Raw genomic sequence first — 27,203 nt, 5'->3', positions numbered from 1 at the left:
GAATGTGTACCGCGGAAATTGTCGGCACGGAAACCTCTGCCCAATGAAGAATCTTGGACACTTCTGCTAGGGCTGAGACACTCCGTGTCCCTCCTTGGCGGTTGACATATGCCACCGCTGTGGCATTGTCTGTCTGAATCCGAACAGGCAGGCCCCTGAGGAGCCTCTCCCAGTGAACGAGAGCCAGACGAATCGTTCGTATCTCTACGACGTTGATCGGCAGAGCTGATTCCTGAGGCGACCATCGACCCTGAACAGTGTCATTGCGGAACACTGCCCCCCAGCCGAGGAGGCTGGCATCCGTTGTTACAATCTGCCAGTGAATGGGAAGAAAAGACCGTCCCAAGGAGATAAGGTGACGTCAACCACCAGTTGAGCGACCGTTTGATCCGGCGTGAAAGACGAACAGGATGATCCAGGGACAGAGCCGACCTGTTCCACCTCGACAGGAAGGCGTGTTGGAGAGGTCTGGCGTGAAATTGGGCAAAGGGAACTGCCTCTGCCGCCACCACCATCTTTCCCAGGACCCTCATGGTTGTTCGGAGGGACGGAAATCGTGTGATCTGCAGCGATCGTACATCCTGCTGCAGGGAAAGAATCTTCTCTTGTGGGAGAAAGACCCTTGCCCGACGAGTGTCGAACAGTAGGCCCAGAAACACAAGACGCTGAGTAGGAACCAGACAGGACTTTTTCCTGTTGACGACGATCCACCTGAAATTGGAAAGGGTGTCAAAGACGATCGTCAGACTTAGGCGAGCCTGTTGAAAAGAGGAAGCTTTGATCAGAATGTCGTCGAGGTACGGAAAAAGGACGAGACCTCTGATCCTCAACAAGGCCATCAACGCAGCCATGATCTTCGTGAAGACTCTGGGTACGGTGGCGAGACCGAAGGGCAGCGCGACAAACTGGTAATGTTCCTGGCGAACTGCAAAACGCAGGAACTCCTGATGTCCGGAGAATATGGGAACATGTAGATAGGCATCTTGGATGTCTATTGAACACATGAATTCCTGCTCCTCCATGGAAGCGATTACCGAACGAACCGACTCCATCCGGAAGTGGCGGAGGCGGACTCTCTTGTTGAGTAGCTTGAGGTCCAAGATTGGTCGGACCGCCCCGTCTTTTTTTCGGCACCACAAATTGTGCCCATTCCCGGAACCTATCGCCCCGGAACTGAGGACAGAGGCGACGTCTGTAAAGAACCCCGGGATCAAGGCTGGATCTTTTGGAGGGTGGGATTCGAAGAAACTATCTCGCGGACGAGAAACGAACTCTATCTTGTATCCTGACGATACAACCTCCCTGACCCAAGCGTCCTCCACTGAGGCCAGCCAGACGTCCCTGAAGAAGGAGTCGACCTCCCAGTTGGAAGGGACGCTCGGAAGTCCGACGATAGTCATGCTGATGTGGACCGTCTGGATCTGGATGGTCTGCCCTGGGAAGAGTGTGATCGCCAGGAGGGGGTGGGTCTGAAGGAAACTTTCTTTCTATCCTGGCGTGCCTGCGGTCTCTGTTGGTTGGAAGGGTTGTCCGCCATATTGAAACGGCGGAAAGCCCGAAAGGGACGAAACTGACGCCTTAGTGGGGGTCTGCGAGGCTTCAACTGAGGGAGGAGGGAACTCATGCCTCCAGTGGCGTCCTTAATAATTTGATCCAATTGGGATCCAAAGAGGCGCACTCCCTGAAAAGGCAGATTAGTAAGAGACTTCTTAGAAGACAAGTCCGCCTGCCAGGCCTTGAGCCAAATCGTACGTCGGATTGCCACTACGTTGCTTGAAGCCTGAACCGCGCAGGATGCGGCATCCAAAGAAGCAGAAAGCAGATAATCCCCCGTATGGGAGATCTGATTGGCGAGATCGGCCAATCGCTCTGGTTGTGCTTTATCTAGGGTGCCCTTACGAAGATCCTCTGCCCAAGTAGCTATGGCCTTTGCTGCCCAAGATGAAGCAAAGATTGGACATATCGCCGCTGAAGCAGTTTCGAATGCAGACTTTGCTAGGGATTCTATAATCCTATCATTGGAATCCTTTAAAGGCGCCACACCTGAAAGCAGGAGAACCGTGTTATTAGAAAGTCTGGACACGGGTGGGTCCACCGAGGGAGAAGCAGATCAGTTGTCCGTGAGCTCTTTGGCAAACGGGTACAGCACGCCGAGACGCTTTCCTCTTTGAAAGCGTCTGGTCGGATCTTCTCTTTCCTTGGTAAAAATCTTTTCAAACTCGGAATGGAAAGGAAATACCCTGGAGGGTGTTTCCGTCCATCTGAACGAAACCTCCTGATCTGAGGATTTCACAGGGGAGTCAGCCATGTCGAAGGTATGGTGAATCGCTGCAATGAGGTCCTGCACCGTAACCTTCATATGCGCATCCTGGTCCGAATCCAGCTCTAAAATCCCCTCAGATGACCTGCCCGAGAACGCTTCACCTGACTCGGGAGAGGAGGCCTGGGAGGGAGGCTGCTGAGAAGGACTATGCGGTGAGATGGGACGAGGAGAGGATTCCGGCTGGAGATCCTGCCTGGGTCTTTTGCGACTAGCACTGGCTGGCTCAAATGGAATCTCTTGAGACCTGCTGGACTCTGCAGAAGTGTCCAGGGGCAACTTATCGAGAACGGCCACTAGGGACTGAGACACTCTGGTGAGGTCTGCCACTGATTGTGATAGAGACGAAGCCCAGCCAGGCATGGGGGGCTCACTCTCACATGGGGCCATAGATGGCTCCTGAGCGGCGTCAGGCTGAATTGGATTGCTGCAGTCTAGGCAGAGGTGGGGTGGACTGACCTGAGAGAAGTTTGCGATTGCAAGAAGAACATGCAAAGAGCTTGACTAGAGTGCAGGAGGGAGCCGTAGGGAGGGCACGATCAGATTTAGAGTTAGACATAGTGAGTAACTGAGGTAGTGCCGGGAGGTTGGGGGACAGAAGGCAGAGAAGGGTGTCAGTATGCAGATGCAGAGCTACTCACGGTCCGGTGACCCCCAGAGGCGATGCTATCCGACTTGTCTGCAGATGCAGGTCGCAGCGAAATCCGGCAGACAGGCCAAGAGAGCGATACAGGTCAGGAGAACGGTGTCCGGCTGACACTCTGAGAAGATGGCGACCGCCTGAGAGGAACGGAGAAGACTCACGCTTCCAGGGGAAGAAGGTGGAGCTAAACGCCGGGCTGAAATAGACACCGCCCGCTGGCCAGGAACAGGCTGGGTGCCAGAGAGAGAGTGGTGGGAGGACCTGGAACGGGCGGGAGAGAAGCCCGCTTAGTAGAAAGGGGCGGGGGGCGTGGCCGTGACGCTGCAGTAGGCCCAATTTGAAGCCGGGGCCTAAATTAATAGCGGCGGCCGCCTGTCGGCACGGGGTCGGCGCGGAGGTGCCGCAGCATGAGCGGTGCCGTCAAAAAAACCTGCCAGGGGAGAAGAACAGCTGTAGAAGAAAGCGGAGGCATGGCCGCAGGTGTCCGCAGCGCTACCGCATCCCTGCTCCAGGGTGAACGCTGCAACCGTGCCGACTGAGGGGGAGGCAAGTGAGCCCCAATACTTACCCGTCCCGGGCCCGATTCCTGTTGAATAAAGGTACCTCCTGAAGAGTGTCTGTGTCTCGTCCAATCGACAGGCTCTGGTAGGCGAGTGGGTGGGAGACGGACGACAAGGACCCTTTGAATCGCTGACACGTCTTCGTGTTGGCGGCCGCCAGGATGGCTGCTGGTCCTGCCGCGGAGAGCTGCGAGGATACGGGGTGGCAGTACACGCCGTACTCAGACTCCTTGCGGGAGTACAGATGTGACTAATCACTCTGTATCCCTCCGGAAAAAACCTGAAAGGAAACGACGCACAACGAGGTAGATATGGGTCTAATCAAAGACCCGTGTCCACCTCCTACTGACACTAAGCTAAACTGAGGAATTCCCTGCCGGTCGGTGGGGTGTACACTGCGGAGGAGGAGCTAACCTTTTTTTGTGCAGTGTCAGCCTCCTAGTGGCAGCAGCATACACCCATGGTCTCTGTGTCCCCCAATAAGGCGAACGAGAAAGTAAGGTCTCTAGGGGGTTTAGTTACCCATTAGGGCCTGGTGCCCCTCACATATGTGCTATTTTGCTTTATTCCCTCTTCTAAGAGGATGAGAATCTGTCCTGATGTGCTGATCACACCGGTGATGGCTCATTAGAAGACACAGCTCTGATAAAAGGAGGATCCCACAGTGTCCTGCTGCCAAAAGCCACCATGTCGGGGGCGAATGAGCGCACAAGTTTACGGTAATACTGCGCTCATTCAGCACAGGCGGGGGCTGTACCGTGGGATCCTACCCTTACTATATAGTAACGAGCCAAGATCAGGATAGATGTTCTCATTGTATCATTGACTAATGTGTTTCTGGGCAGAGGTGTTATTTAGGAAAAGCTGAGGGTCATATGTCAATCTTCTATATATTTTGCAGACTGCTAACCTTTGGTGGATCAATAATGATTGACTGGGTGTACTTTGGCAAGGTAAGATCAAACTACGTAAAAGTTATTACAGGCTATATGATGCATGTCAGTGTCTGTCCGTTATTCATATACACGAAAAGTGGCTAATCCTTGAAAAACGCAGAACACATTCAAACATTTCTGCAATTTGCTCACCTCCAATAGGCATGTATGGAGCGCCCCGTGGGACCTGGGGGTACTCTGTACCGGGCTCGTCGACTTCAATAGGGGACGGTGTCACGGCAGCGGTGACCCGGTCCGTGGCCCAGAGGCGTCCAGTAATAAAATAGGGGAAAGTTATGTGGTAAAAATGAAGATAAAGTTTATAGATTAAATACGTGACGCCACCTGTGGTATCCTGGTCAGAGGTGACCAGCGCTGCGGTGTTGTTCCCCTGAGACTGTTAGTGTGTCACTGCTGAGGTGAAAATAGCTCTCCACAGGTAGAGCAATAGTCCCAGGGCAAAGATATTTGATTAATAGTTAAGATGGCTGTGAGTGTTGGGGTGCAGAGAAATGAGAGGACAAAGAGGTGCAATTTCTTTACCTTTTACTGGTAACTGGTTGCAATCCGGAGTACCACATACAGGTGATGGAATGAGTCCGGCTCACCTGGAGGCATTCAGGGGATCCACCTTGCCAGGTGGGGGTTTAGGACCTTCCTTCTGCGCTTTGTGTGTGGGTCTCCGCTGTTTATAACCATGCTGCGACCCTCAATTGCGTGATTTCACTAACCTGTACGACTGTCAGCATGAGCCTATTCCACGGGTACTGTCCTTTTCACCATCAGCCCCGGGCTCCTTATCTGCTGCCGTGTCCCTCAGGTGCTCAATGTCGCACAGGAATTACAATCCCCTATACTTTCAGATTCGGCGATCAGGGCGTACAGCTCCTGTCAGCCTAGGACTCTGGCGTCCTCTTTCTCTCTGTTAGCGCTTCACTCTGGGGTCTGCTATACACAGTTTTAGCTTCCCCAAAGCCCCTTCTCTCTGCTATCGTCCTTCCCCTCCTGTCAGATCAGCTCTCCCTCTCTAACTGACAGGATCTTCCAGAAAGATCTTTTTACCTCGCGTTTTAACTGTCTTGTCATTTTCCTCACAGCTCCTTTCGTTTCCATGACAACCCCCTCAGCTCTCTTCTAGCTGACTCACCAACCCCCTCTGCTGGCCAGAATTTATAAGGCCGCTCCCTTCTCTGACCTGCAGCAGGAATTGTGATTTAATCTGTTACCTGGCATGGGGGTCCCGTTCTGTCTCCAAGCATGACTTCACCTCTTAGAGGTAGGCAAGGTCACTGTGACAACCGGACTCAGGTGTCACATGTACAGCTAAAGATAATGCACAGTAGAGCACACTCTGACTCAGTCTGCATCATTATAGGCATGAACCGCGTGGGGGTCGGACAAAATCCCCAACAGAGGTACTAAACGTAGTGCTATATGCTATGTGAACCCAGCCTTAAAGATGGCTGCAGGGAGTGGTATGTGGTTGCCCACAGATTTCACAGATGTAACATTTTGCAAGATCTGATGTTCTAGATATCCTTATGATAGAGGATAAAAGCCCCTCTAAAATTAGGGAAGCTGTATGTAGCCAGCTCAAACTGTAGGGGTATGACCCATCATATTGGGATTAACAGACTGTTCTAGGCATACAGCAGGCATGATCTACTTGTTTACTAACCATCTTCTGTATGTCGTTTTAACAGTTAACCAAGCACATCGCCAGGTCATCTGTTAGCTCTGCGTCTGCTGACAAAAGCTGCAGAGAATTCTCATCGTTATTGGATGATTTCCTTATGTAAAGTTTGGATCTGTCTTTTACAGTGGACAGTTGTTCAGTGGAATTTCTTGAAGTTTAATGTGCTCCAGAATGTCAGCTCTTTCTATGGAGCTCACCCATGGCACTGGTACATCACTCAGGGATTTCCAGTCATTATTGGCACACACTTGCCATTCTTTATACACGGATGTACGATGGCACCAAGAAGATATCGTGTTCTTCTAGTGGCTATAGTTTGGACTGTCCTAGTGTATAGGTAAGCAGAAAACTTATCGTTTTTTTTAGCTAAAAAAAAACCTGATTCATGCAAATTAATCCAGTTGTATTTTTAACAATTCAAGGGGTCCTACATGTTCATTTTTTTGGTGGTCCATAGCATCGGCATCAGTCTGATTAGGATGTCTCTCTCCACTAATCACCAGTTGTATGCCAGCAGCTATGGCACTTTACAGATGACATTTTTTATATGGCTCAGCTCTAAAACGCTTTCATATTTGATATTTGCCCATTGAAGAGCACTGTATAAACGTCATGTGCAAAATATACAGTCACTGCTGAGCACCACAACCAGCGCTGGGCAGCAGAACTTGCATGGCCTATATGGCGGAAGATGGAGCTCCATCCTGCATACAGCCTTATTACTCTACCGAACCCCTACATAGGAGTAGAGAAGATTTGGTGTGAGCCTCTCTCCTGCCTTTTAACTTTAAACTAAGTTTGTCCTAGAAGCTAAATTGGGCCAACTGAAGGATTTGTGTTTGCAGCTTTAGTTGGAACAGGAGATGTTCTCACAATGTTATATATACTGTAATGTCTGTTTTTGGATTTTCAGCGCTTTGAGCCATAAGGAATTTCGGTTTATCTATCCGATACTCCCATTCTGCATGATCTTCTGTGGTAAGACGTTTACTTTTTCATTAATTGTATGGTGTACTTTTTATTTACTTTACTTTATTTCTAAGGCTGCGTTCACATTTGGTTTGCACTCCACATCCATGACCATCGGGTATGCCATCGGACTTAGATGAAACCTCAAGAGTTATAGACCTCGATTGATCATTGATGTTTTTCCACTTTTTTGTAGTGGCGTTAGTTGTTGTCCCTTATTCGCAATGCAGTTTGTGCCACTTTCAGTTGTCCTTCTTTAAGTCTTTTTTTTTTTTTTTTTTTTTTCTTGACGACTTTGCTCATCTATATATTTTAGATACAGTTGTGCTCAAAAGTTTACATACCCCAGCAGAATTTTTGCTTTCTTGGCCTTTTTTCCAAGAATATGAGTGATAACACCAAAACTTTTTCTCCACTCATGGTAGTTTAATAATAAATGGCTTCACCCAACCACTATGAGTGGAGAAAAAGTTTTGGTACTATCATTCATATTCTCGGAAAAAATGCCAAGAAGGCAAAAATTCTGCCGGGGCATGTAAACTTTTGAGCACAACTGTATTCACAAAGTGCAACTTTTTCCAAATGTCAAATTTTTTGGTCACATCCCACTCTACAATCCCACCCGAGGGGGAAAAGTTTCTAGAGGGGTTTAATTTGGCATTTTTGCCACTTTTATTTTCTACTTTTGGCGCAAAAAAAACTGTTGGACTGCGTTCACACGCTGCTTTGTTTTCGCGGCAATTTTCCACTGCAAAAACGCTAAGAAAACGCATCCCATACAATCCTATGGGATTCCGCATTGCTGTGCTAATGCTGTGGATTTTACCGCTGCGGAATCGCATCGCGGTAAAATCTGCAGCATGCTCCTTCTTTTTGCGGAATTGTGGCCATTCCGCACCCATAGGAATGCATTGATCCGGTTACTTTCCGCATGTGGCTATGCCCACCATGCGCAAAGTAAGCGGATCATGTGCGGATGGTACCCAGGGCCTGGAGGAGAGGAGACTCTCCTCCAGGCCCTGGGTACCATAATCCTCTAAAAAATAGAATAAAAATGAAAAATATTGTTCTCACCTTCCGACGGCCCCCAAAATCTTTCCCGCCTCTCACCACGCTCCCGGCATTTTCTGGTCCCAGTAATGCTTTGCGCGAATGACCGCGATGACATTGCGCTCTCGCGAGCGTGATGTCATCTCGGGTCCTTCCCGCAAAGCATTACTGGGACCAGAAGATGCCGGGAGCGCCGCAGAGCAGATCGGGGGCCGTCGGAAGGTGAGAATAACATATTTTTTTTTTTTTTTTTTTTATTATTTTAGCATCCTACCGATCACATTCCAAGTGCTAATAGCTTGAAATGTGCAAGCATTCCGCAAGTGAAAAACACTTGCAAAACGCTTGATTTCCACGGGAAAACGCATGCGAATTCGCATGCGTTTTTACCCGTGGCGGGAGTGCGGAAATGTTGTGGAAATTTCCACAGCATTTCTGCAACGTGGGTACATAGCCTTAAAGATGAATGTCACTTTTGAATTTTTTCCTAAATTCATACGATGTACAATACAAAATAATATTGTGGTACCGTGTTAGCCAGAAGAATAGATGTAAATACTTATGTCCCCCCAAAAATTGAGAAAAGTATTCAAGGTGTGATACCTTTATTGGCTAACCAGAGAAATTATATTTGCAAGCTTTCAGGGCTCAGAAGGCCCCTTCATCAGGCTAGATTACAAGTGAATTACAGAGAAGAGAATGTTACCGTCTCGCCGCAGTAATTCACTTGTAATCAAGCCTGATGAAGGGGCCTTCTGAGCCCTGAATACTTGCAAATATAATTTCTCTGGTTAGCCAATAAACGTATCACTCCTTGAATACTTTTCTCAATTTTTGGGGGAGACATAAGTGTTTACATTCCTAAATTCATGAAATGCAAGTACCATTTAAAAAAAAATTTGATGCAAAAAAAATAAATCAGAATTCAACAAGGCAAACAAAGGAATGGCTTAAACTGCAAATAATGAATCTGGCCCTTGGAGTATAATGTGGCAAACGTTCAGTAGGATATTGTGTCCACCTAAAAAGATGACCTCTGACTGAAAAGCCAAACTAAGTTGAAGCGTGCATACTTTGGCCTTTTTGCCTTATACTCCATACCATTGGGGTTCCTCTTGAATCTCATTCTTCAGGGATTCGGTTGCAACCCATGAATGAGTCATGGAGATGCAGCATAAACCTAATGTGAACCCAGCCAGAACAGTTGATCAATATGTCACATTTATAAGAATGTGGGGTTTTTTCAGTGTTTCTTCTACTTTAGGAATATTTAGTATAAGTAAAAAAATTACCTATTAGACAGGCATTTACTCGTTCGCAGGGATGCTTTGTTAGCTTATTTTCTGTTGTGGATTTACTTATACTTACACAAATAATCCTGTCTCCAGGTTTTTCATTTTCAAGCATTAAGCGGTGGAAGAAGCCAGCCATTGGCCTCCTGGTTCTATCAAATCTGCTTCCTGCCCTATACACGGGACTGATTCACCAAAGAGGAGCCCTGGACATAATGACCAATATTCAACAATTATGTCACAAGGAGAATTCCTCCCTCCTAGTTCTGATGCCTTGTCACTCTCTTCCTTACTACAGGTGAGGGGTGGCTTATTGGATATTATGAAATCTCATCCATCCACCATACAAACCAAGCTCCAATTGTTACTATTACAACTTTAATGCGGCTCTTAAGTCCAGCAGGAGCAGTTACAGAGGTTATTCACTACTTTTTCACTGATGACCTATTCTTAGTTCATCAATGTCTGGTTGCGGTCCAGCACACCTACCAATCAGCTGCTCTCTGCATCGGCGGCAGCATCAACTACCCAATCGGGGAGCTGCTCAGTCTTCCGGTAGTGGCCAATTTGTAATAGGAGGCAGATGTGTACTACCCTCCCGCGGCCACTACCAGAAGGCAGAGCAGCTCCGCAATCGAGAGGGTCCGGACGACGTCTGCTGACTGAGAATAGGTGATGGACTGGGGTGATTGTTGTCAATGAAAAAGCGGGATAACCTCTTTAAGCATTACGATTCAGCAGGTGATGGGGGTTCAGTCCATTGCCAGGGAGTCAATGGATACCGGCATTGGCTTATGTAGGGAAAATAAAATATACAAAATGGGTTCAAGGTACCTATGGGGACTAGAAAAAAAAAAATGGTTTAAACAATACTGAAAAATAAATGAAAACACTAAAGCTTCACATCACCTCCTTTTCCCAAAACAAAAATTGGAAAATAAAATTGGAATGGCTAATTCAGTAAAGGTCTGCCAGTCCCGTCCCCCCCCCCCCCCCAAAAAAAAAAAAAGCAATTTGAATGATCTATGCACCACACTATCGTGCCAAAAAAAGCTTACCATGCAAAAAAAAATAAGCAAATCCGTTACATCTACAGAGAATTAACAAAGTTCAGTTTTTTTGTTTGGCTCTTTTTAAACCACTAAAATATAAAATAAAAAAATGCACAAGTTGTAGCTCTCCATAATACAATAAGGGAATGTGCACACTTCAAGTATTACAAGTTTTAGAAGAGAAAACAGCACCAAATCCACATAAAGCTGCCACTTGATTATGCCGCATGAGACAGCACGAAAAACTCCGGTCACAAGAGGAGCTCGGCTGCACACCAGAAAACTGTGTTTTTATTTCATATCCTTAAACATTGCAGAGACAATGAAGTGTCCATACCATTCTCTTGCTGCAGTGTTTTAAGGACATAAAATAAAATAATTTTTTACACGGACGGTGAGTGCCACCTCTTTTTCTGGACTTATGTTTGACACTTCGAGTATTTGCAGCCGGTTTTTCTGCATCAAAAACCATACTATTGGCAGGAAAAATACTGCGTAAATGCATGGTTTTTTTTACTTTCGTCATTCTGATTTTTGCCATTCATTTCAACTGGTAAACACTGATAAAATTGTCATACTACACAGTCAAAGAATTTGTTTTAAATACACAAGAGGAAAAATAAGCACTTTACTGGTACTGTGAAGCAGGGCTGCGGAGTCGGTAAGCCAAACCTCCGACTCCTCAATTCAATTTCCATGACTCCGACTCCACGACTCAGACTCCACAGCTGTTTGACTGTTGAAAAAATTGCATGGGGAAAAAAATGTGGAGAACAAGCCCTAATTGTATGGACCTGACGTATCATGTTTCACATTGAATACTGTAAACAGGTAACCCCAAAACAATGGCGGGACCAACCCCCTACCCACCATTTCGCCTCACTTGGAATTTTGTGTTCCCATTTTTTAAGTATAGTATACGGTATTGAATGGTGTAATACTAAAATAAAGTGCTCTGCAAAAAAAATCCTCATATACAGTCAAGTTATGATTATTAGATGAGTAAAAACATTAAATTTGCAAAAATGAAAATTGGCAAAGCATTACAGGTTAGAGTTCAGTGCTGCCCACGGTCTTGTCATTGGACCAGTCCATTCTGAAGATGGTAGCCACACTTCCTTAGCAGAGGAAGCTGATTGACAGGGAGCGTCACTTTGTCCTCCTCATGCACTAATATTGCACATGGACGTATAGCTGATGGAGTCCTCGTGACAGCTGTGACTTTGCACAGGTCATCTTGCAATATAAACGTGTATATTCTGTTACACAACTCTAAGGGCTTTTGAACATTTCTAGAGCTTATTGTCTTGTGTTGTCCCAATTGTCAACTTTGTTTTCCTTTTTCAGCCATGTTCATTGCCCTGTTAAGATGAGCTTCCTTGAGTGTCCACCTGATTTAGAAGACGACGATACATATGTTGACGAAGCTGATCTTTTTTACCTCAGCCCCCTCGCTTGGCTTAATGCAGAATTTTATCATTCAAAGCTATTACCAACACACTTAGTCATGTTCAGTGCTCTAGAAGAGGTGAGTATACTAAACTCGTGAACAACCTGGTCAGATATTTGCCCCCATTACGTACAATAAGGGACCCCTGGAATTTGTGAGCCCAGATTTCAAGGTTTGGATGTGTATGACACACAGATAAGCACAATCACAGTGACAGGAATTCATTTGTATGAGCGTAAAAGGGGTTTTCCCCACAAACAAAATTTAATTTTAGTCAATAGATCTTGGAATAATAACTTCCACAGCTGGATGTGTTTAAATAAAATGCCTCTGTGCTGAGATAATCTTGTAAATGTGCCCCTGCTGTGTACTGTGTAATGTCTGTGTCTGACCGTACAGGAACATGGTCTGATCATACCACAGCTACTGGGGAGGTAGGAAAAAAGAAAACGGACATTACAACAGGGGATCACAGCTGAAGCTTTCTGTGAGGTAAAATGTTTCACTGCCTGCGTTTTTTTTTTTTTTGGTTTTTTTTTAAGTTTTACCTCACAGAAAGCACAGCATAGGATTAGCTGTGATCTCATCTGTATACTTCTCTCCCTCTCCTCTGCCCTGTAGCTGTGGTATGATCAGACCATGTTCCTGCAGACACAGCCATTACACAGTCACATCTCTCAGTACAGAAACATTTTCTTCTTAAACACTTCCAATTCTAGAACATGTTATTATTCCAAGATGTACTGATTTAAAATCAATGATGTTCGTGGGAAAACCCCTTTAACCCCTTTCTGCCATCAGACGTACTATCCTGTCCATGGGACCCTATGCCCATGGACGGGATAGTACATCTAGCGCAATCAGCGGCGCCCACGTGGTGAGCGCCGCTGATCGCGGCCGGGTGTCAGCTGATTATCACAGCTGACACCCGGCACTATGTGTCAGGGGCGGTCACGGACCGCCCCCGACACGTTAACCCCTTGCATACCACGATCAAACCCGATCGCGGTGTACCGGGGGTTAAAGGGAAGCATCGGCAGGGAGGGGGCTCCCTCCGTGCTTCCCTGAGCCCCCCACAGCATCGCAATGTGCAGCACTGCTGCGGGGGCTCTTTCCCTGCAGGCCCCCGGATCCAAGATGGCGACGGGGACCTACTGGGGCCTGCAGGGAGCTAGCTTCCTCAGTCCCTGCAAAGCGCAGGCATGAGGAAGCCTTCTGCACTGCCTGTGACAGATTGCTGATCTGTCACAGGACAGTGATCTCCCCCCTGGGATAACCTAATAAAGTTTGTTTTAAAAAAAAAAAAAAAGTGTAAAACTAATTTAAAAAAAAAAATCGCTAAATAAAAAAAAAAATTCCCTAATAAATTCGTTTTTTGGAAATAATAAAAAGAAAAGCACACATATCTGGTATCGCCGCATCCGTAACGACCTGCCCTATAAAACTGTCCCATTAGTTAACCCCTTTAGCGAACCCTTTAAAAAATAAAAAACGAAGCAAAGAATAATGATTTATCATACCGCCGAACAAAAAGTGCAATAACGCGCGATCAAAAAGACGCATATAAATATCCATGGTACGCTGAAAATGTCATCTTGTCCCGCAAAAAACGAGCCGCCACACAGCATCATCAGCGAAAAAATTAAAAAGTTATAGCTTGCAGAATAAAGCGATGCAAAAATAATTATTTTTTATATAAAATAGTTTTCATTGCATAAAACCGCCAAGACATAAATGAGGTATCGCTGTAACCGTACTGACCCGAAGAATAAAACAGCTTTATCAATTTTACCACACGCGGAACGGTGTAAACGCACCCCCCCAAAAGAAATTCATGAAACGTTGGTTTTTGTTCATTCTGCATCCCAAAAATCGGAATAAAAAGCGATCAATAAATGTTACGTGCCCGAACATGATACCAATAAAAGCGTCAACTCGTCCCGCAAAAAATAAGACCTCACATGACTCAGTGGGTCAAAATACGGAAAGATTATAGCTCTCAATATGTGGTGATGCAAAAACTATTTTTACAATAAAAAGCGTCTTTTAGCGTGTGACAGCTGCCAAAAAAACGGCATAAATAGTAAATCAAACCCCCGTTATCACCCCCTTAGGTAGGGAAAAATAATAAATTTAAAAAATGTATTTATTTCCATTTTCCCATTAGGGCTAGGGTTAGGGGTGTGTTGGGGTTAGGGTTGGAGTTAGACTTGGGGGGTTTCCACTGTTTGGGCACATCAGGTGCTCTCCAAACGCAACATGGCGTCAAATGGTGCTCCTTCCCTTCCAAGCTCTGCCATGTGCCCAAACAGTGTTTTACCCTCACATATGGGGTATTAGCCTACTCAGGACACATTGCAAAACAACTTTTGGGGTCCTATTTCTCCTGTTGCCCTTAGGAAATTAAAAAATTGGGGGCAAAAATATCATTTTTGTGGGAAAAAAATGATTTTTTTATTTTCACGCCCGGGTGTTATAAACTTCTGTGAAGCCCTTGGGGGTTCAAAGTGCTCACCACACATCTAGATAAGTTCCTTAGGGGGTAAAGTTTCCAAAATGGTGTCATTTGTGGGGGGTTTTCACTGTTTAGGTACATTAGGGGCTCTCCAAAGGCAACATGGTGTCCGATCTCAATTCCAGCCAAAAAAGTCATATGGCGCTGTTTCCCTTCCGAGCTCTGCCATGCACCCAAATAGTGGTTTACCCCCACATGTGGGGTATCAGCATACTCAGGACAAATTGCACAATAACTTTTATGGTCCTTTTACCCTTGGGAACATAAAAATTGGGGGTGAAAAGATCATTTCTCGTTCGCCTTATTGGGGGACACAGAGACCTTGGGTGTATGCTGCTGCCACTAGGAGGCTGACACTATGCACAAAAAAAGTTAGCTCCTCCTCCGCAGTGTACACCCCACCGACCGGCAGAGAATTCCTCAGTTTAGCTTAGTGTCAGTAGGAGGTGGACACGGGTCTTTTATTAGACCCATATCTACCTCGTCGTGCGTCGTTCCTTTTCAGGTTCTACGGAGGGATACAGAGTGAAAAGTCACATCTGTACTCCCACATGGAGTCTGCAAGTACGGCGTGTACTGCCACCCCGTATCCTTGCAGTTCTCCGCGGCAGGACCAGCCAGACGGACGCCGACACCAAGACGTGCCAGCGACTCCAGGGGTCCTTGTCGCCAGTCTCCCTCCCACTCGCCTACCAGAGCCTGTCGGTTGGATGAGACGCAAAGACTTCTTCAGACAGGTAACGGATCGTGGATGGGTGAGTATTAGGCCCCGGCTTCATATTTATTTTCCTGGCTGCCCATTCCCGACGGTCACCTCTTCAATGGCACAGGGGACCCCGGTTGTAGGCGCTGCGGTCGCTCGCAGTCGCCACAAGGCTATAGGCAGCTCAGTGTTGCCGGGCATCCCCCCCCCCCCCTTTCTGGGGACAGGGAGCACAGGGTTTTTTTCCCTATTGGGAGCGACTTGCGTCTGCGGCGTCCCTCTTTTTCGGACCTCCGCGCCGACCCCCTGCTGACAGGCGGCCGCCGCAACTAATTTAGGCCCCGGCTTCAGTTCGGGCCTACCGCTGCGTCGCGGCCACGCCCCCCGCCCCTTTCTTCTTAGCGGGCTTCTCTCCCGCTCTTCCCAGGCCCTCCCACCGCCTGTCCTTCACCTGCCCAGCCTGTCATTGGCTAGAGGGCGGTGAATCATTAACCCTGCGTGGTGCTCCGCCCTTCCTCCTCTCCTAAGGCGCGCTTTTTCTCAGGACGGCGCCATTTTCCCAGCCTGTTAGCCGGGCACCAACTCCTCACTGGACATCATCTTCTCCAGCTGGTTTTTTTGTCAGGAGGGCTGTCGGCCGGATTTCGCTCTGACCTGCATCCACTGACAGGTCGCAGAGCATCGCTTCTGGGGACACCGGACCGTGAGTAGCTCTGCACTGCAGACTGACCCTTCTCCGCCCTCTGTCCCCCAACCTTCCGGCATTACCTCAGCTTTTCACTATGTCTAAGTCTGATTGTACCCGCTCTACCGCCCCCCCCTGCACTTTAGTCAAGTACTTTGCATGTTCTTCGTGCAATCGCAAACTTCCCTCAGGCCAGTCCACTCCCCTCTGCCTGGATTGTAGCAATCCAATTCAGCCTGACGCCGTCCAGGAGCCATCTTCGGCCCCAGGTGAGAGTGAGCCCCCCATGCCTGGCTGGGCCTCCTCGCTATCTCAATCAGTGGCAGACCTCACCAGGGTGTCTCAGTCCCTGGTGGCCGTTCTTGATAAGTTGCCCCTGGACTCTTCAGCAGGGCCAAGCAGGTCCCAAATTGTTCCATCTGAATCAGCCAGCGGTAGTCGCAAAAGACCCAGGCAAGATTCCCAGCCGGAATCCTCTCCTAGTCCCATCTCACCGCATAGCCCTTCTCACCAGCCTCCCTCTCGGGCCTCCTCTCCCGAGTCAGGGGAAGCGCCTTCGGACAGGTCATCTGAGGGGATTTTAGAGCTGGATTCAGACCAGGATGCAAGCATGAAGGTCACAGTGCAGGACCTCATTGCTGCGATCCATCATACCTTCGATATTGCTGACTCCCCTGCGAAATCCTCAGATCAGGAGGTTTCGTTCAGACGGGCAGAAACTCCCTCCAGGGTTTTTCCTTTCCATTCCCAGTTTGGGAAAATTTTTACCAAGGAAAGAGAGGATCCGACCAGACGCTTTCAAAGAGGAAAACGTCTCGGCATACTCTACCCATTTGCTAAAGAGCTCACGGACAACTGGTCGGCCTCTCCCTCGGTCGATCCGCCCGTGTCCAGGCTATCCAATAACACGGTTCTCCCGCTTTCAGGCGTGGCGTCCCTAAAGGATTCTAATGACAGGATTGTAGAATCCCTGGCGAAGTCTGCCTTTGAAGCGGCTTCAGCGGCGGTGTGTCCAATCTTTGCTTCATCCTGGACAGCAAAGACCATAGCCACGTGGGCAGACGACCTTCGGCAGGGCATCTTAGATAAGGCGCAACCGGAGTATTTGGCCAATCTCGCCAATCAGATCTCCCATGCTGGGGACTATCTTCTCTCCGCTTCCTTGGATGCTGCATCCTGTGCAGTTCAGGCGTCAAGCAACGTTATTGCAATTCGACGTACAATTTGGCTAAAGGCATGGCAAACGGACTTGTCTTCAAAAAAGTCCCTCACTAACCTGCCCTTTCAGGGGGTGCGCCTCTTTGGGTCCCAATTGGACCAGATTATTAAGGACGCCACCGGAGGCACGAGTTCACTCCTCCCTCAGTCCAAGCCTCGCAGACCCTCACTAAGGCGTCAGTTTCGACCCTTTCGGACTTTCCGCCGTTTCAATACGGCGGACAACTCCTCCAGCCAACAGAGACCGCAGGCTCGCCAGGAGAGAGAAAGTTTCCTTCAGACCCACTCCTTCCTGGCGACCCCACTCCTCCCAGGGCAGACCGTTCAGATCTAGATCTGGACGGTCTACTTCAGCATGACTATCATCGGGCACGCGAGGGGCCTTTCCAATTGGGAGGTCGACTTCTTTCCTTCAGGGACGTTTGGCTGGCCGCCGTGGAGGACGCCTGGGTCAGGGAGGTCGTATCCTCAGGATACAAGATAGAGTTCGTCTCTCTCCCACGGGATCGTTTCTTCGAATCCCGGCCTCCAAAGGATCCAGCCTTGATCCCGGGGTTCTCTACAGCTATCGCAGCTCTCCTCAGTTCCGGGGTGGTTGTGCCCGTTCCCGAATCGGAGCGCTTCACGGGGTTCTACTCGAACCTGTTTGTAGTGCCGAAAAAAGATGGCGCAGTTCAACCCATCTTGGATCTCAAGCTGCTCAACAAGAGGGTCCGCCTTCGCCACTTCCGCATGGAGTCGCTTCGCTCGGTCATCGCCTCCATGGAGGAGCAGGAGTTCATGTGCTCAATAGACATCCAAGATGCCTATTTACATGTTCCAATTTTCTCCGGACATCAAAAGTTCCTGCGCTTTGCGATTCGACAGCACCACTATCAGTTTGTCGCACTGCCCTTCGGTCTTGCCACCGCTCCCAGAGTCTTCACGAAGATCATGGCTGCGTTGATGGCTTTGTTGAGAGTCAGAGGCCTCGTTCTTTTCCCGTACCTAGACGATATTCTGATCAAGGCTCCCTCATTCCAACAGGCTCACCAAAGTTTGTCAATCGTCCTGGACACTCTTTCCAATTTCGGGTGGATCGTCAACAGGAAAAAGTCCTGTCTGGTTCCTACCCAACGCCTGGTCTTTCTAGGTCTTCTGTTCGACACTCGTCGGTCAAGGGTCTTTCTCCCACAAGAAAAGATTCTCTCTCTGCAGCAGGAAGTACGATCGCTGCAGACCTCGCGATTCCCATCCCTCCGTACAGCCATGAGGGTCCTGGGAAAGATGGTCGCGGCGATAGAGGCAGTTCCCTTTGCCCAATTTCACGCCAGGCCTCTCCAGCAGGCCATTCTGTCGAAATGGAACAGGTCGCCTCGGTCCCTGGATCGCCCTGTCCATCTTTCTTACCGGATCAAGCGGTCTCTCAACTGGTGGTTGTCGTCACCTCTCATTCTATCGGGTCGATCCTTCCTTCCCATTCACTGGCAGATAGTAACCACAGATGCCAGTCTCCTCGGTTGGGGTGCTGTGTTCCGCAACCACACTGTTCAGGGTCGATGGTCGGATCGGGAATCAGCGCTACCAATCAACGTTCTGGAGATTCGAGCGATCCATCTTGCTCTGATCCACTGGGAAAGGCTCCTCAAGGGACTGCCGGTACGGATTCAGACAGACAACGCCACAGCGGTGGCATATGTCAACCGCCAAGGGGGAACACGGAGTGTTTCAGCCCTGGCGGAGGTGTCCAAGATTCTTCGTTGGGCGGAGATTTCCGTTCCGACAATTTCCGCGGTTCACATACCCGGCGTAGACAACTGGGCCGCCGATTTTCTCAGCCGCGAGGGTCTCGCAGCGGGAGAATGGTCCCTACATCCGGAAGTGTTTCATCTGCTCTGCCTTCGGTGGGGAACCCCGGATGTAGACCTCATGGCGTCTCGCCTCAACAGGAAAGTCCCACAATTCGTGTCCAGGTCTCGGGACCCTCTGGCAGTGGGCGCCGACGCCCTGGCCGTTCCTTGGTCCCAGTTTGAACTTCCCTACCTGTTCCCTCCTCTGCCTCTTCTTCCCAAGCTGTTGAAGAAGATCAAGGCAGAAGGACTTCCGGTCATTCTCATCGCCCCGAATTGGCCCAGAAGGTCTTGGTTCGCGGACATTGTCAACCTTCTCGCGGACGCCCCCTGGAAGCTTCCAGACAGAACAGATCTGCTGTCTCAGGGTCCGATTTGCCACCCCAATTCTCGGCCGCTCAATTTAACGGCGTGGCTGTTGAGACCGAGGTTCTGAAACTAGCAGGATTTTCCGACCACGTAATTCAGACCATGATCCGAGCCAGAAAGCCATCATCTTCCAAGATTTACTACCGTACTTGGAAGGCCTATTTCACTTGGTGTGAGACCAATGACGTCGCGCCCATGTCCTTTTCGCTCCCTTCAGTCCTAGCGTTTCTTCAGGCAGGATTGGATGTGGGGCTTGCCCTCAGTTCCCTGAAGGGTCAAGTTTCGGCGCTGTCCATTCTGTTTCAGAAAACGTTGGCTTCCCGTCCTCAGGTTAAGACCTTTCTTCAGGGCGTGGCTCACACGGTCCCGCCGTACCGGGCGCCCGTGGATCCATGGGATCTTAATCTGGTTCTTGAGGTTCTGCAAGGTCCGCCCTTTGAACCCCTCAGGGATATTTCCCTTTCTCTCCTTTCTTGGAAGGTAGCCTTTCTGGTGGCCATCACCTCCGTCCGGCGCGTGTCGGAATTGGCAGCTCTTTCGTGCCGCTCTCCCTTTCTGGTTCTCCACCAGGATAAGGTAGTTCTGCGGCCTCCGCCCTCGTTTCTTCCGAAGGTGGTGTCCTCGTTTCACCTCAACGAGGATATCGTGCTACCGTCCCTTTGTCCGAATCCAACTCATCCCCGAGAGCGGTCCTTGAACAAGCTGGACCTGGTTAGGGCGGTAAGAGTCTATCTGTCTAGGACGACTTCCCTGCGAAAGACAGTCTCTTTTCATTATCCCTGATGGAGCGCGGAAAGGTCACCCGGCGTCAAAAGCCACCATTGCTCGCTGGATCAGATCGGCTATCCTGGAAGCCTACCGTGTTAAGCGTCGCGGAGCCCCTCCGAGTATCAGGGCCCACTCTACTCGAGCAGTGGGTGCCTCCTGGGCGGTGCGCCACAGAGCTTCCGCACTGCAGCTTTGCAAAGCTGCAACATGGTCATCGGTTCACACGTTTGTGAAATTCTACAGAGTCCACACCTACGCTTCGGCGGACGCCAGCCTAGGTAGACGGATTCTGCAGGCAGCGGTGGTGAGTCCGCTGGCCTGATGGAAGTTTGTTTCCCACCCCAGGGACTGCTTTGGGACGTCCCAAGGTCTCTGTGTCCCCCAGTAAGGCGAACGAGAAAACAGGATTTTTGGGTTGCTTACCGTAAAATCTGTTTCTCGGAGCCTTCATTGGGGGACACAGCACCCTCCCATGTTTTACAGCTCCTGTTCTTACTTTGGTTGAATGGTTACAGTTGAGTTGTTTATGTTGTCAACCTATTCTGTTACTTCTCCTACTGCTTTCTCACTAACTGAGGAATTCTCTGCCGGTCGGTGGGGTGTACACTGCGGAGGAGGAGCTAACTTTTTTTGTGCATAGTGTCAGCCTCCTAGTGGCAGCAGCATACACCCAAGGTCTCTGTGTCCCCCAATGAAGGCTCCGAGAAACAGATTTTACGGTAAGCAACCCAAAAATCCTGTTTTTTGTGGAAAAAATGATTTTTTAATTGTACCGCTGTACGTTATAAACTTCTGTGAAGCCCTTGTGGGTTCAAAGTTCTCACCACATATCTAGATAAGTTCCTTGGTGGGTCTAGTTTCCAAAATGGGGTCACTTGTGGGGGGTTTCCACTGTTTAGGTACATCAGGGGCTCTCCAAACGTGACATGGCGTCCGATCAGAATTCCAGCCAATTTTGCATTGAAAAAGTCAAACGGCGCTCCTTCCCTTCTGAGCTCTGCCATGCGCAGAAACAGTGGTTCCCCCCCCACATATCAGGTATCAGCGTACTCGGGACAAATTGCACAATAACGTTTCCAGTCCAATTTCTCCTTTTACCCTTGGTAAAATAAAAAAAATTGAACCTGAAGTATTTTTTTTGTGAAAAAAAAGTTAAATGTTCATTTTTTTTTTTTTTAAATATTCAAAAAATTCCTGTGAAGCACCTGAAGGGTTAATAAACTTCTTGAATGTGGTTTTGAGCACCTTGAGGGGTGCAGTTTTTAGAATGGTGTCACTTTTGGGTATTTTCTATCATATAGAACCCTCAAAGTGGCTTCAAATGTGATATGGTCCGTAAAAATAAAATGGTGCTGTAAAAATGAGAAATCGCTGGTCAACTTTTAACCCTTATAACTTCCTAACAAAAAAAAAAAATTTTGGTTCCAAAATTGTGCTGATGTAAAGTAAACATGTGGGAAATATTACTTTTTAAGTTTACTCTGTCGCCTCATTGGGGCACAGAACCATGGGTGTTATGCTGCTGTCCACTAGGAGGCGACACTATGCATAATCTGAAAAAGATTAACTATGGCTCCTCCTCTGCAGTATACACCCCTGGACGGCGTCAGCCTTCTCCAGTTTTTGCTTACTGTCGCAAGGAGGCACACCTTTTTTTTTTTTTTCGTCCGTTTTTTTTCCTTTTTTCTGGATTACAAATGAAGAAAAGTGGGTCTCCAGCGAGACTCCCGGCATGGCTCCTTCCTTGGGGTGCCCAGTTGAAGTGGAGACGGCTATTCCCCATGTCGCTCCTTCCCCAGTCCCTCTGGGACTGGTCCGAAGTTGAGACCCCCCTCCTTCCCCAACCCCTTTGGGGTCTGGGTTGAGGTTGAGGCGAGGATGAAGACCCCCTGACGGTGACAGACGCACCCTCCCTAATCCCCCGTAGGGGGAATTAGGTTGAGACGCCTCAGGTAGGGTCGGAGAACAGGCAGCATTCTGCAGCATCCAGGGACCCCAGACCAGCTGTGGGATCCTGCTGGGGCCGGGGGAGGGTGCAGGCAGACATGGCACAGCAGAGACAGGGCTTTCTGCACCCCTGTGTCTGCAGCAGCAGCGGCTCCATGGCGCTCCAGGGATCCCCACACAGGAACCGCTACCCCTGCTGCCCCCACCGCTAGCCAGTTGCCCATTCCGGGGGGGGGTCTGGTACAGATCCCCTCCCGGACTACCGCGCCGCTCTGGAGCCCTCCTGGGCATCAGGCCTCTACTTGAGACCGCGGCTTCGGCCTAGCTGAAGCCGCCGCCTTTTCCCCACCCCCCGGATGACTAAAATGACGCTCTATAGTGTTATAGAAGGGGCGGATCGAGGCAGAAAGAGCGCGTTTCTACATAGCCCAGCGCGCCCTTTTCAGCTTTCCACCCCCTCCTTCCTCTCCTCAGCGACCCGGTGGCCATTTTTTTGGCTGCAGACATCCTGATAACAGACGCCTCCAGCAGAGGAGAACCACAGCAGTTTCCGGGGGGGCACAGAACTGGGATCTGTCGGCGCTGGACCTAGGGGCACACTGGTGGGGTAAGCTCACAGCTGGGTTCTCTTTACTCAGCTGTGAATCCATACTTCCTATAAGGCTCTCTGTGGGTTCCCTCTGCATAGCCACCCCTGTACGATCCCTGATAGCCAGCCTCTGTGCACTATGCCAGGCTCAAAAAAGAGAACCAGGCAGGAATGTTTCTATGCATTCTGCACAGCCTGCAAAGCCATGCTCCCCAGTGGCAGCACGTATCCGCACTGCCAGGATTTCATCCAGAACTCTGGGTCAGAACCCCAGGGAGTCCTTACCAACGCTTCAGTGTCAGATACCACGCCGGAATTGGCTACTCAGATGTCAGTCTGACACAGTCCGTAGATAACTTAACCGCCACATTGCTGCAAGCTCTGCAGGGTCGGGTCCCGGCTATGAACGTTACCCAGCAAACGGACAGCTTGTCTCAGAAACATGCTGCTTCCGACTCTCACAGACGTAATCGGACCCACAGGTCACGATCACCTGAGTCGTCCTATAGCACAAGGTCATCTCCCCCCCCCCCCCCCCCAGGGAGAGACATAGTCATTCCAGGTCTCCTAGGCAGTCCCCTGACAGAGACAGACAATGCAGGTCACCACAGAGATCCCCCACCACAGAAGACCCCCGCCCCAGGTCGCCAACCAGGGATCACCTTAGCGATACACAGGATTCGGAAGGCATCTCTGTGACTCCGACTCAGACAACGAAACGGAGAGGTCTGTGGTACCTTCTCCCCCTAGCAATACAGCGCTAGTTGAGGACATAATCTCTGCCATCCATCGGGTGCTGGAAATTTCAGAGCCAGCCCCGGAAGCCCCAGAACATAAGACTTGCTTCGAAAGTGTTCAGAAACCACCTAAGGTCTTCCTTAATCACCATGAGTTTAAGAAGATACTTACTAAACAGTTTTCGCAGAGTGAGAAAAAATTTGCCAATCGCAAATATTTGGAAGCGAAGTATCCCTTCTCACAGACACCAAACAGTGGACAGATACACCCGAAGTGGACCCCCCGGTATCTAGACTAGCAGCACAGACCTTACTCTCTCTGCCAGACAGCTCAACCCTCAGGGACACAGCAGACCGGCAAGTAGAACGCATGGCTCGTTCCATTTTCGAAGCAGCAGGGGCCTCCCTGGCCCCTGCGTTCGCTTCAGTTTGGGCAGCCAAGGCCATCCTGGCTTGGGCCAAAAAACTACAGGAGGAGGGTCTTCAAGCTTCAAATGCCAGGCTCTCGGGCTAAGCGGTCCAGATAGCAGTGGTAGCAGACTACATGCTTCATGCAGCCCTAGACTCAGAAGAGGTCTAGCGGGGATAGCGGCAAACGCCATTACAATTCGGCGTATCCTCTGGCTGTGAGAATGGAAAGCGGATGCGGCCTCAAAGAAGTCCCTCACGCATCTTCCGTACCTTACTGGAAGGCTTTTCGGCGAAAAGTTGGACACTGATAGCCAATGCCACTGGGGTAAGAGTACCTCTCTCCCTCAACTGAAACCGAAACGCACGTTTAAACTGAGAAACCAGACACGATTCCGATCCTTTCGGAATTCCTTGGGCTGGTCCGTCTCGCGCCCAGCGCAAAACCGTAACCGCTCTCCACGAAGGGAGAACCCACGGATGGCGCAGAGACCGGACAGGACTTGGCAGTCGAAAGCAGGCCAAGCGAAACCCAAGGGAGGAAGACCTCAGAACTTCGCTTCATCATGACTCACGAACTCCGGAAGACACCCCACCAGTAGGCGGGCGACTTTTGCTCTTTCAGCAAGTCTGGCTGCCTATTATAGAAGACAGGTGGGTCAGGGAAATAGTGTCTTCTGGATACAAGATAGAGTTAACTTCCACTCCACCGAACCGGTTCTTCCTCTCTATCCCTCCAACACCATCAGACAAGGCTCGTGCCTTCCACCAAGCGGTCTCCTCCCTCCTTCAAGCAGGAGTTGTGGTGCCGGTTCCCGCGAACGAAAGATTCCGAGGGTTCTACTCCAATTTGTTCGTAGTTCCCAAGAAAGGAGGCAGCGTTCGGCCCATCTCTCCGGTTTGCCATGAGTCCTCGGCAGGATGGCAGCAGCAATAGAGGCAGTGCCATTTGCCCAGTTCCACTTCAGGCCTCTTCAACTAGCCATCCTCAGATCTTGGGACAGGAATCCCTTCTCCCTCGACAGGGAGTTCCGGTTGACGTCGTCAACCAGGAGGTCCCTGCATTGGTGGCTCAAGCCAACCTCGCTTGCACGAGGAAAACCCTTTCAGGTCAATGGAAGGTCCTGACCACCGATGCAAGCCTGACAGGCTGGGGGGCGATGCACCTACATCACAGGGCACAAGGCAAGTGGTCACCAAGGGAAGCGACCTTGCCCATCAATATCCTGGAAATCCGGGCCATCTTCCTGGCACTGAGAGCCTTTCATCACTTGCTTGCAGCCTCGCACATACGGATACAGTCGGACAATGCCACGGCTGTGGCATATGTGAATCACCAAGGCGGGACCCGCAGCACCCAGGCGATGAGAAGTGGCACATATCCTCCACTGGGCGGAAGACACGAGGTCGGTACTCTCTGCAGTCCACATTCCGGGTGTAGAAAACTGGGAAGCCGACTTCCTCAGCAGGCAAGGAATGGACTCGGGGGAGTGGTCTCTCCATCCCGAGATTTTTTACCAGATCTGTCAACGCTGGGGAACCCCTCTCAATGCCAAGGTCTCCAATTTCATGGCCAGGACACAGGACTCGCGGTCGCTCAGAGCGGATGCCCTGGTCCCAGTTCCAACTCCTGTACATTTTTTCCACCCCTCCCCCTGATCTCCAGGGTCGTGAGGAAGATCAAACAAGAGGGAGTTCCAACCATCCTCATCGCGCCAGATTGGCCCAGACATACATGGTACGCCGACATCGTTCAACTTACAGCAGACGCCCCCTGGCGTCTACCCGACCGTCACGACCTCCTGTCTCAAGGTCCGTTCTACCTTCAGAATTCAGGGACTCTCAATTTGACGGCATGGCCCTTGAAACCTGGATTCTATCCCAGGCAGGTTTTTCACCGGAAGTCATTGCGACCATGATCAGGGTAAGGAAGCCAGCCTCCGCCAAGATTTATTATCGTACCTGGAGAGCTTTCTTTTCCTGGTGCGAATCTCACGGAGTGCAAGTCCCACTCCCTTATTCCCTCCCGAAGGTACTAGGTTTTCTTCAATCGGGCCTAGACGCCAAGCTATCCCTAGGCTCGCTTAAGAGTCAGGTGTCAGCGCTTTCAGTCCTTTTTCAAAGGCGCATTGCTACCAAACCGCAAGTAAGGACTTTCCTCCAGGGAGTTTCCTGATTGGTTCCCCACTGCAAAAGTCCACTGGAAACGTGGGACCTCAATCTAGTCCTGACAGCATTGCAGGCACCACCCTTCGAACCCCTTAAAGAAGTTCCACTCTGCATTCTGTCACAGAAAGTGGTTTTTCTAGTGGCAATCACCTCGTTACGCAGAGTGTCGGAATTGTCAGCACTTTCCTGCAGACGGCCTTTCACCAGGACAAGGTGGTTCTCCGAACGGTACCATCCTTCCTTCCGAAGGTTGTGTCCATCTTCCACCTAAATGAGGAAATCTCGCTGCCATCCCTTTGTCCGGTTCCGGTTCATAGAGTGGAGAAGGCTCTGCATACGCTTGACCTCGTCAGAGCATTGCGGATTTACGTGTCCAGGACTGCACCCTTCCGGAAGTCTGATTCCCTCTTCATTCTTCCGGAAGGCGGCCGCAAGGGAATGCCGGTTTCCAAGGCTACCCTTGCCAGGTGGATCAAGTCCACCATACATGAGGCCTACCGACTTAACAGTTCCCCTCTTCCAGCCGGTATCACGGCACACTCTACACGGGCAGTAGGGACCTCCTGGGCCATTCGGCACCAGTGTGTAAGGCGGCCACTTGGACTAGCCTACACACGTTTACGAAACACTACAGTGTTCATACCCAGTCCTCAGCGGATGCGAGCCTGGGTAGACTGGTTCTGCAGGCGGCAGTGCCCCAAGTTTAGGGACCTGCTAGCACAATATTCATCCATTGCTTCCCACCCAGGGACTGCTTTGGGACGTCCCATGGTTCTGTGTCCCCCAGTGAGGCGACAGAGTAAAGGAGATTTTTGTGTACTGACCGTAAAATCTCTCAGCCTCTAATTGGGGGACACAGCTCCCACCCTGTTGCCCTTACGGGCCGTTGTTACGGTTGAGTTCTCATTGTTCTTTGAGCTCGTACATAGCAGCCTTCTTACAGGCATGGTCATGTTGTTATTGTTAAGTTCCTCCTAATGCTTTTGCACAAAACTGGAGAAGGCTGACGCCGTCCAGGGGTGTATACTGCAGAGGAGGAGCCATAGTTAATCTTTTTCAGATTATGCATAGTGTCACCTCCTAGTGGACAGCAGCATTATTTGCAAGAAACAGACTTGATAAACGAGGAGGGGGTGTCGCATTGTATGTTAGAAATGCGTATATCTGCACAGAGATTGAAGCTTCAGAGACTGGGAGTTCTGTGGAAACTGTTTGGGTAAGAATACAAGGACAGAACAATGGAAAGGACACCATTGTAGGCATTTACTACAGGCCGCCTGTGCAAGCTGAAGATATGGA

At 49.7% G+C, this 27,203-nt stretch overlaps 1 protein-coding gene across 2 annotated transcripts in view; it reads left to right on the top strand.

Annotated features, from left to right (window-relative positions):
* Positions 1 to 27,203, top strand: part of PIGB (phosphatidylinositol glycan anchor biosynthesis class B) — a 57,065-nt gene that overhangs the window by 21,933 nt on the left and 7,929 nt on the right. For both annotated transcript variants that reach the window (XM_073587022.1, XM_073587023.1), the window contains 5 exons: positions 4,425 to 4,476; positions 6,280 to 6,491; positions 7,068 to 7,132; positions 9,562 to 9,763; positions 11,865 to 12,045. In XM_073587022.1, the coding sequence (XP_073443123.1) occupies positions 4,425 to 4,476; positions 6,280 to 6,491; positions 7,068 to 7,132; positions 9,562 to 9,763; positions 11,865 to 12,045 (712 nt within the window). The remainder of the gene's footprint in view (positions 1 to 4,424; positions 4,477 to 6,279; positions 6,492 to 7,067; positions 7,133 to 9,561; positions 9,764 to 11,864; positions 12,046 to 27,203) is intronic.

This window comes from Dendrobates tinctorius, unplaced genomic scaffold, assembly GCF_039654945.1.
Source record: "Dendrobates tinctorius isolate UK_male_01 unplaced genomic scaffold, ASM3965494v1 ptg000097l, whole genome shotgun sequence".
In the NCBI taxonomy this organism is placed as follows: Eukaryota; Metazoa; Chordata; class Amphibia; order Anura; family Dendrobatidae; genus Dendrobates; species Dendrobates tinctorius.
The sequence above is the reverse complement of the archived record's forward strand: the minus strand, read 5'-3'. Positions and strand labels throughout refer to the sequence as shown.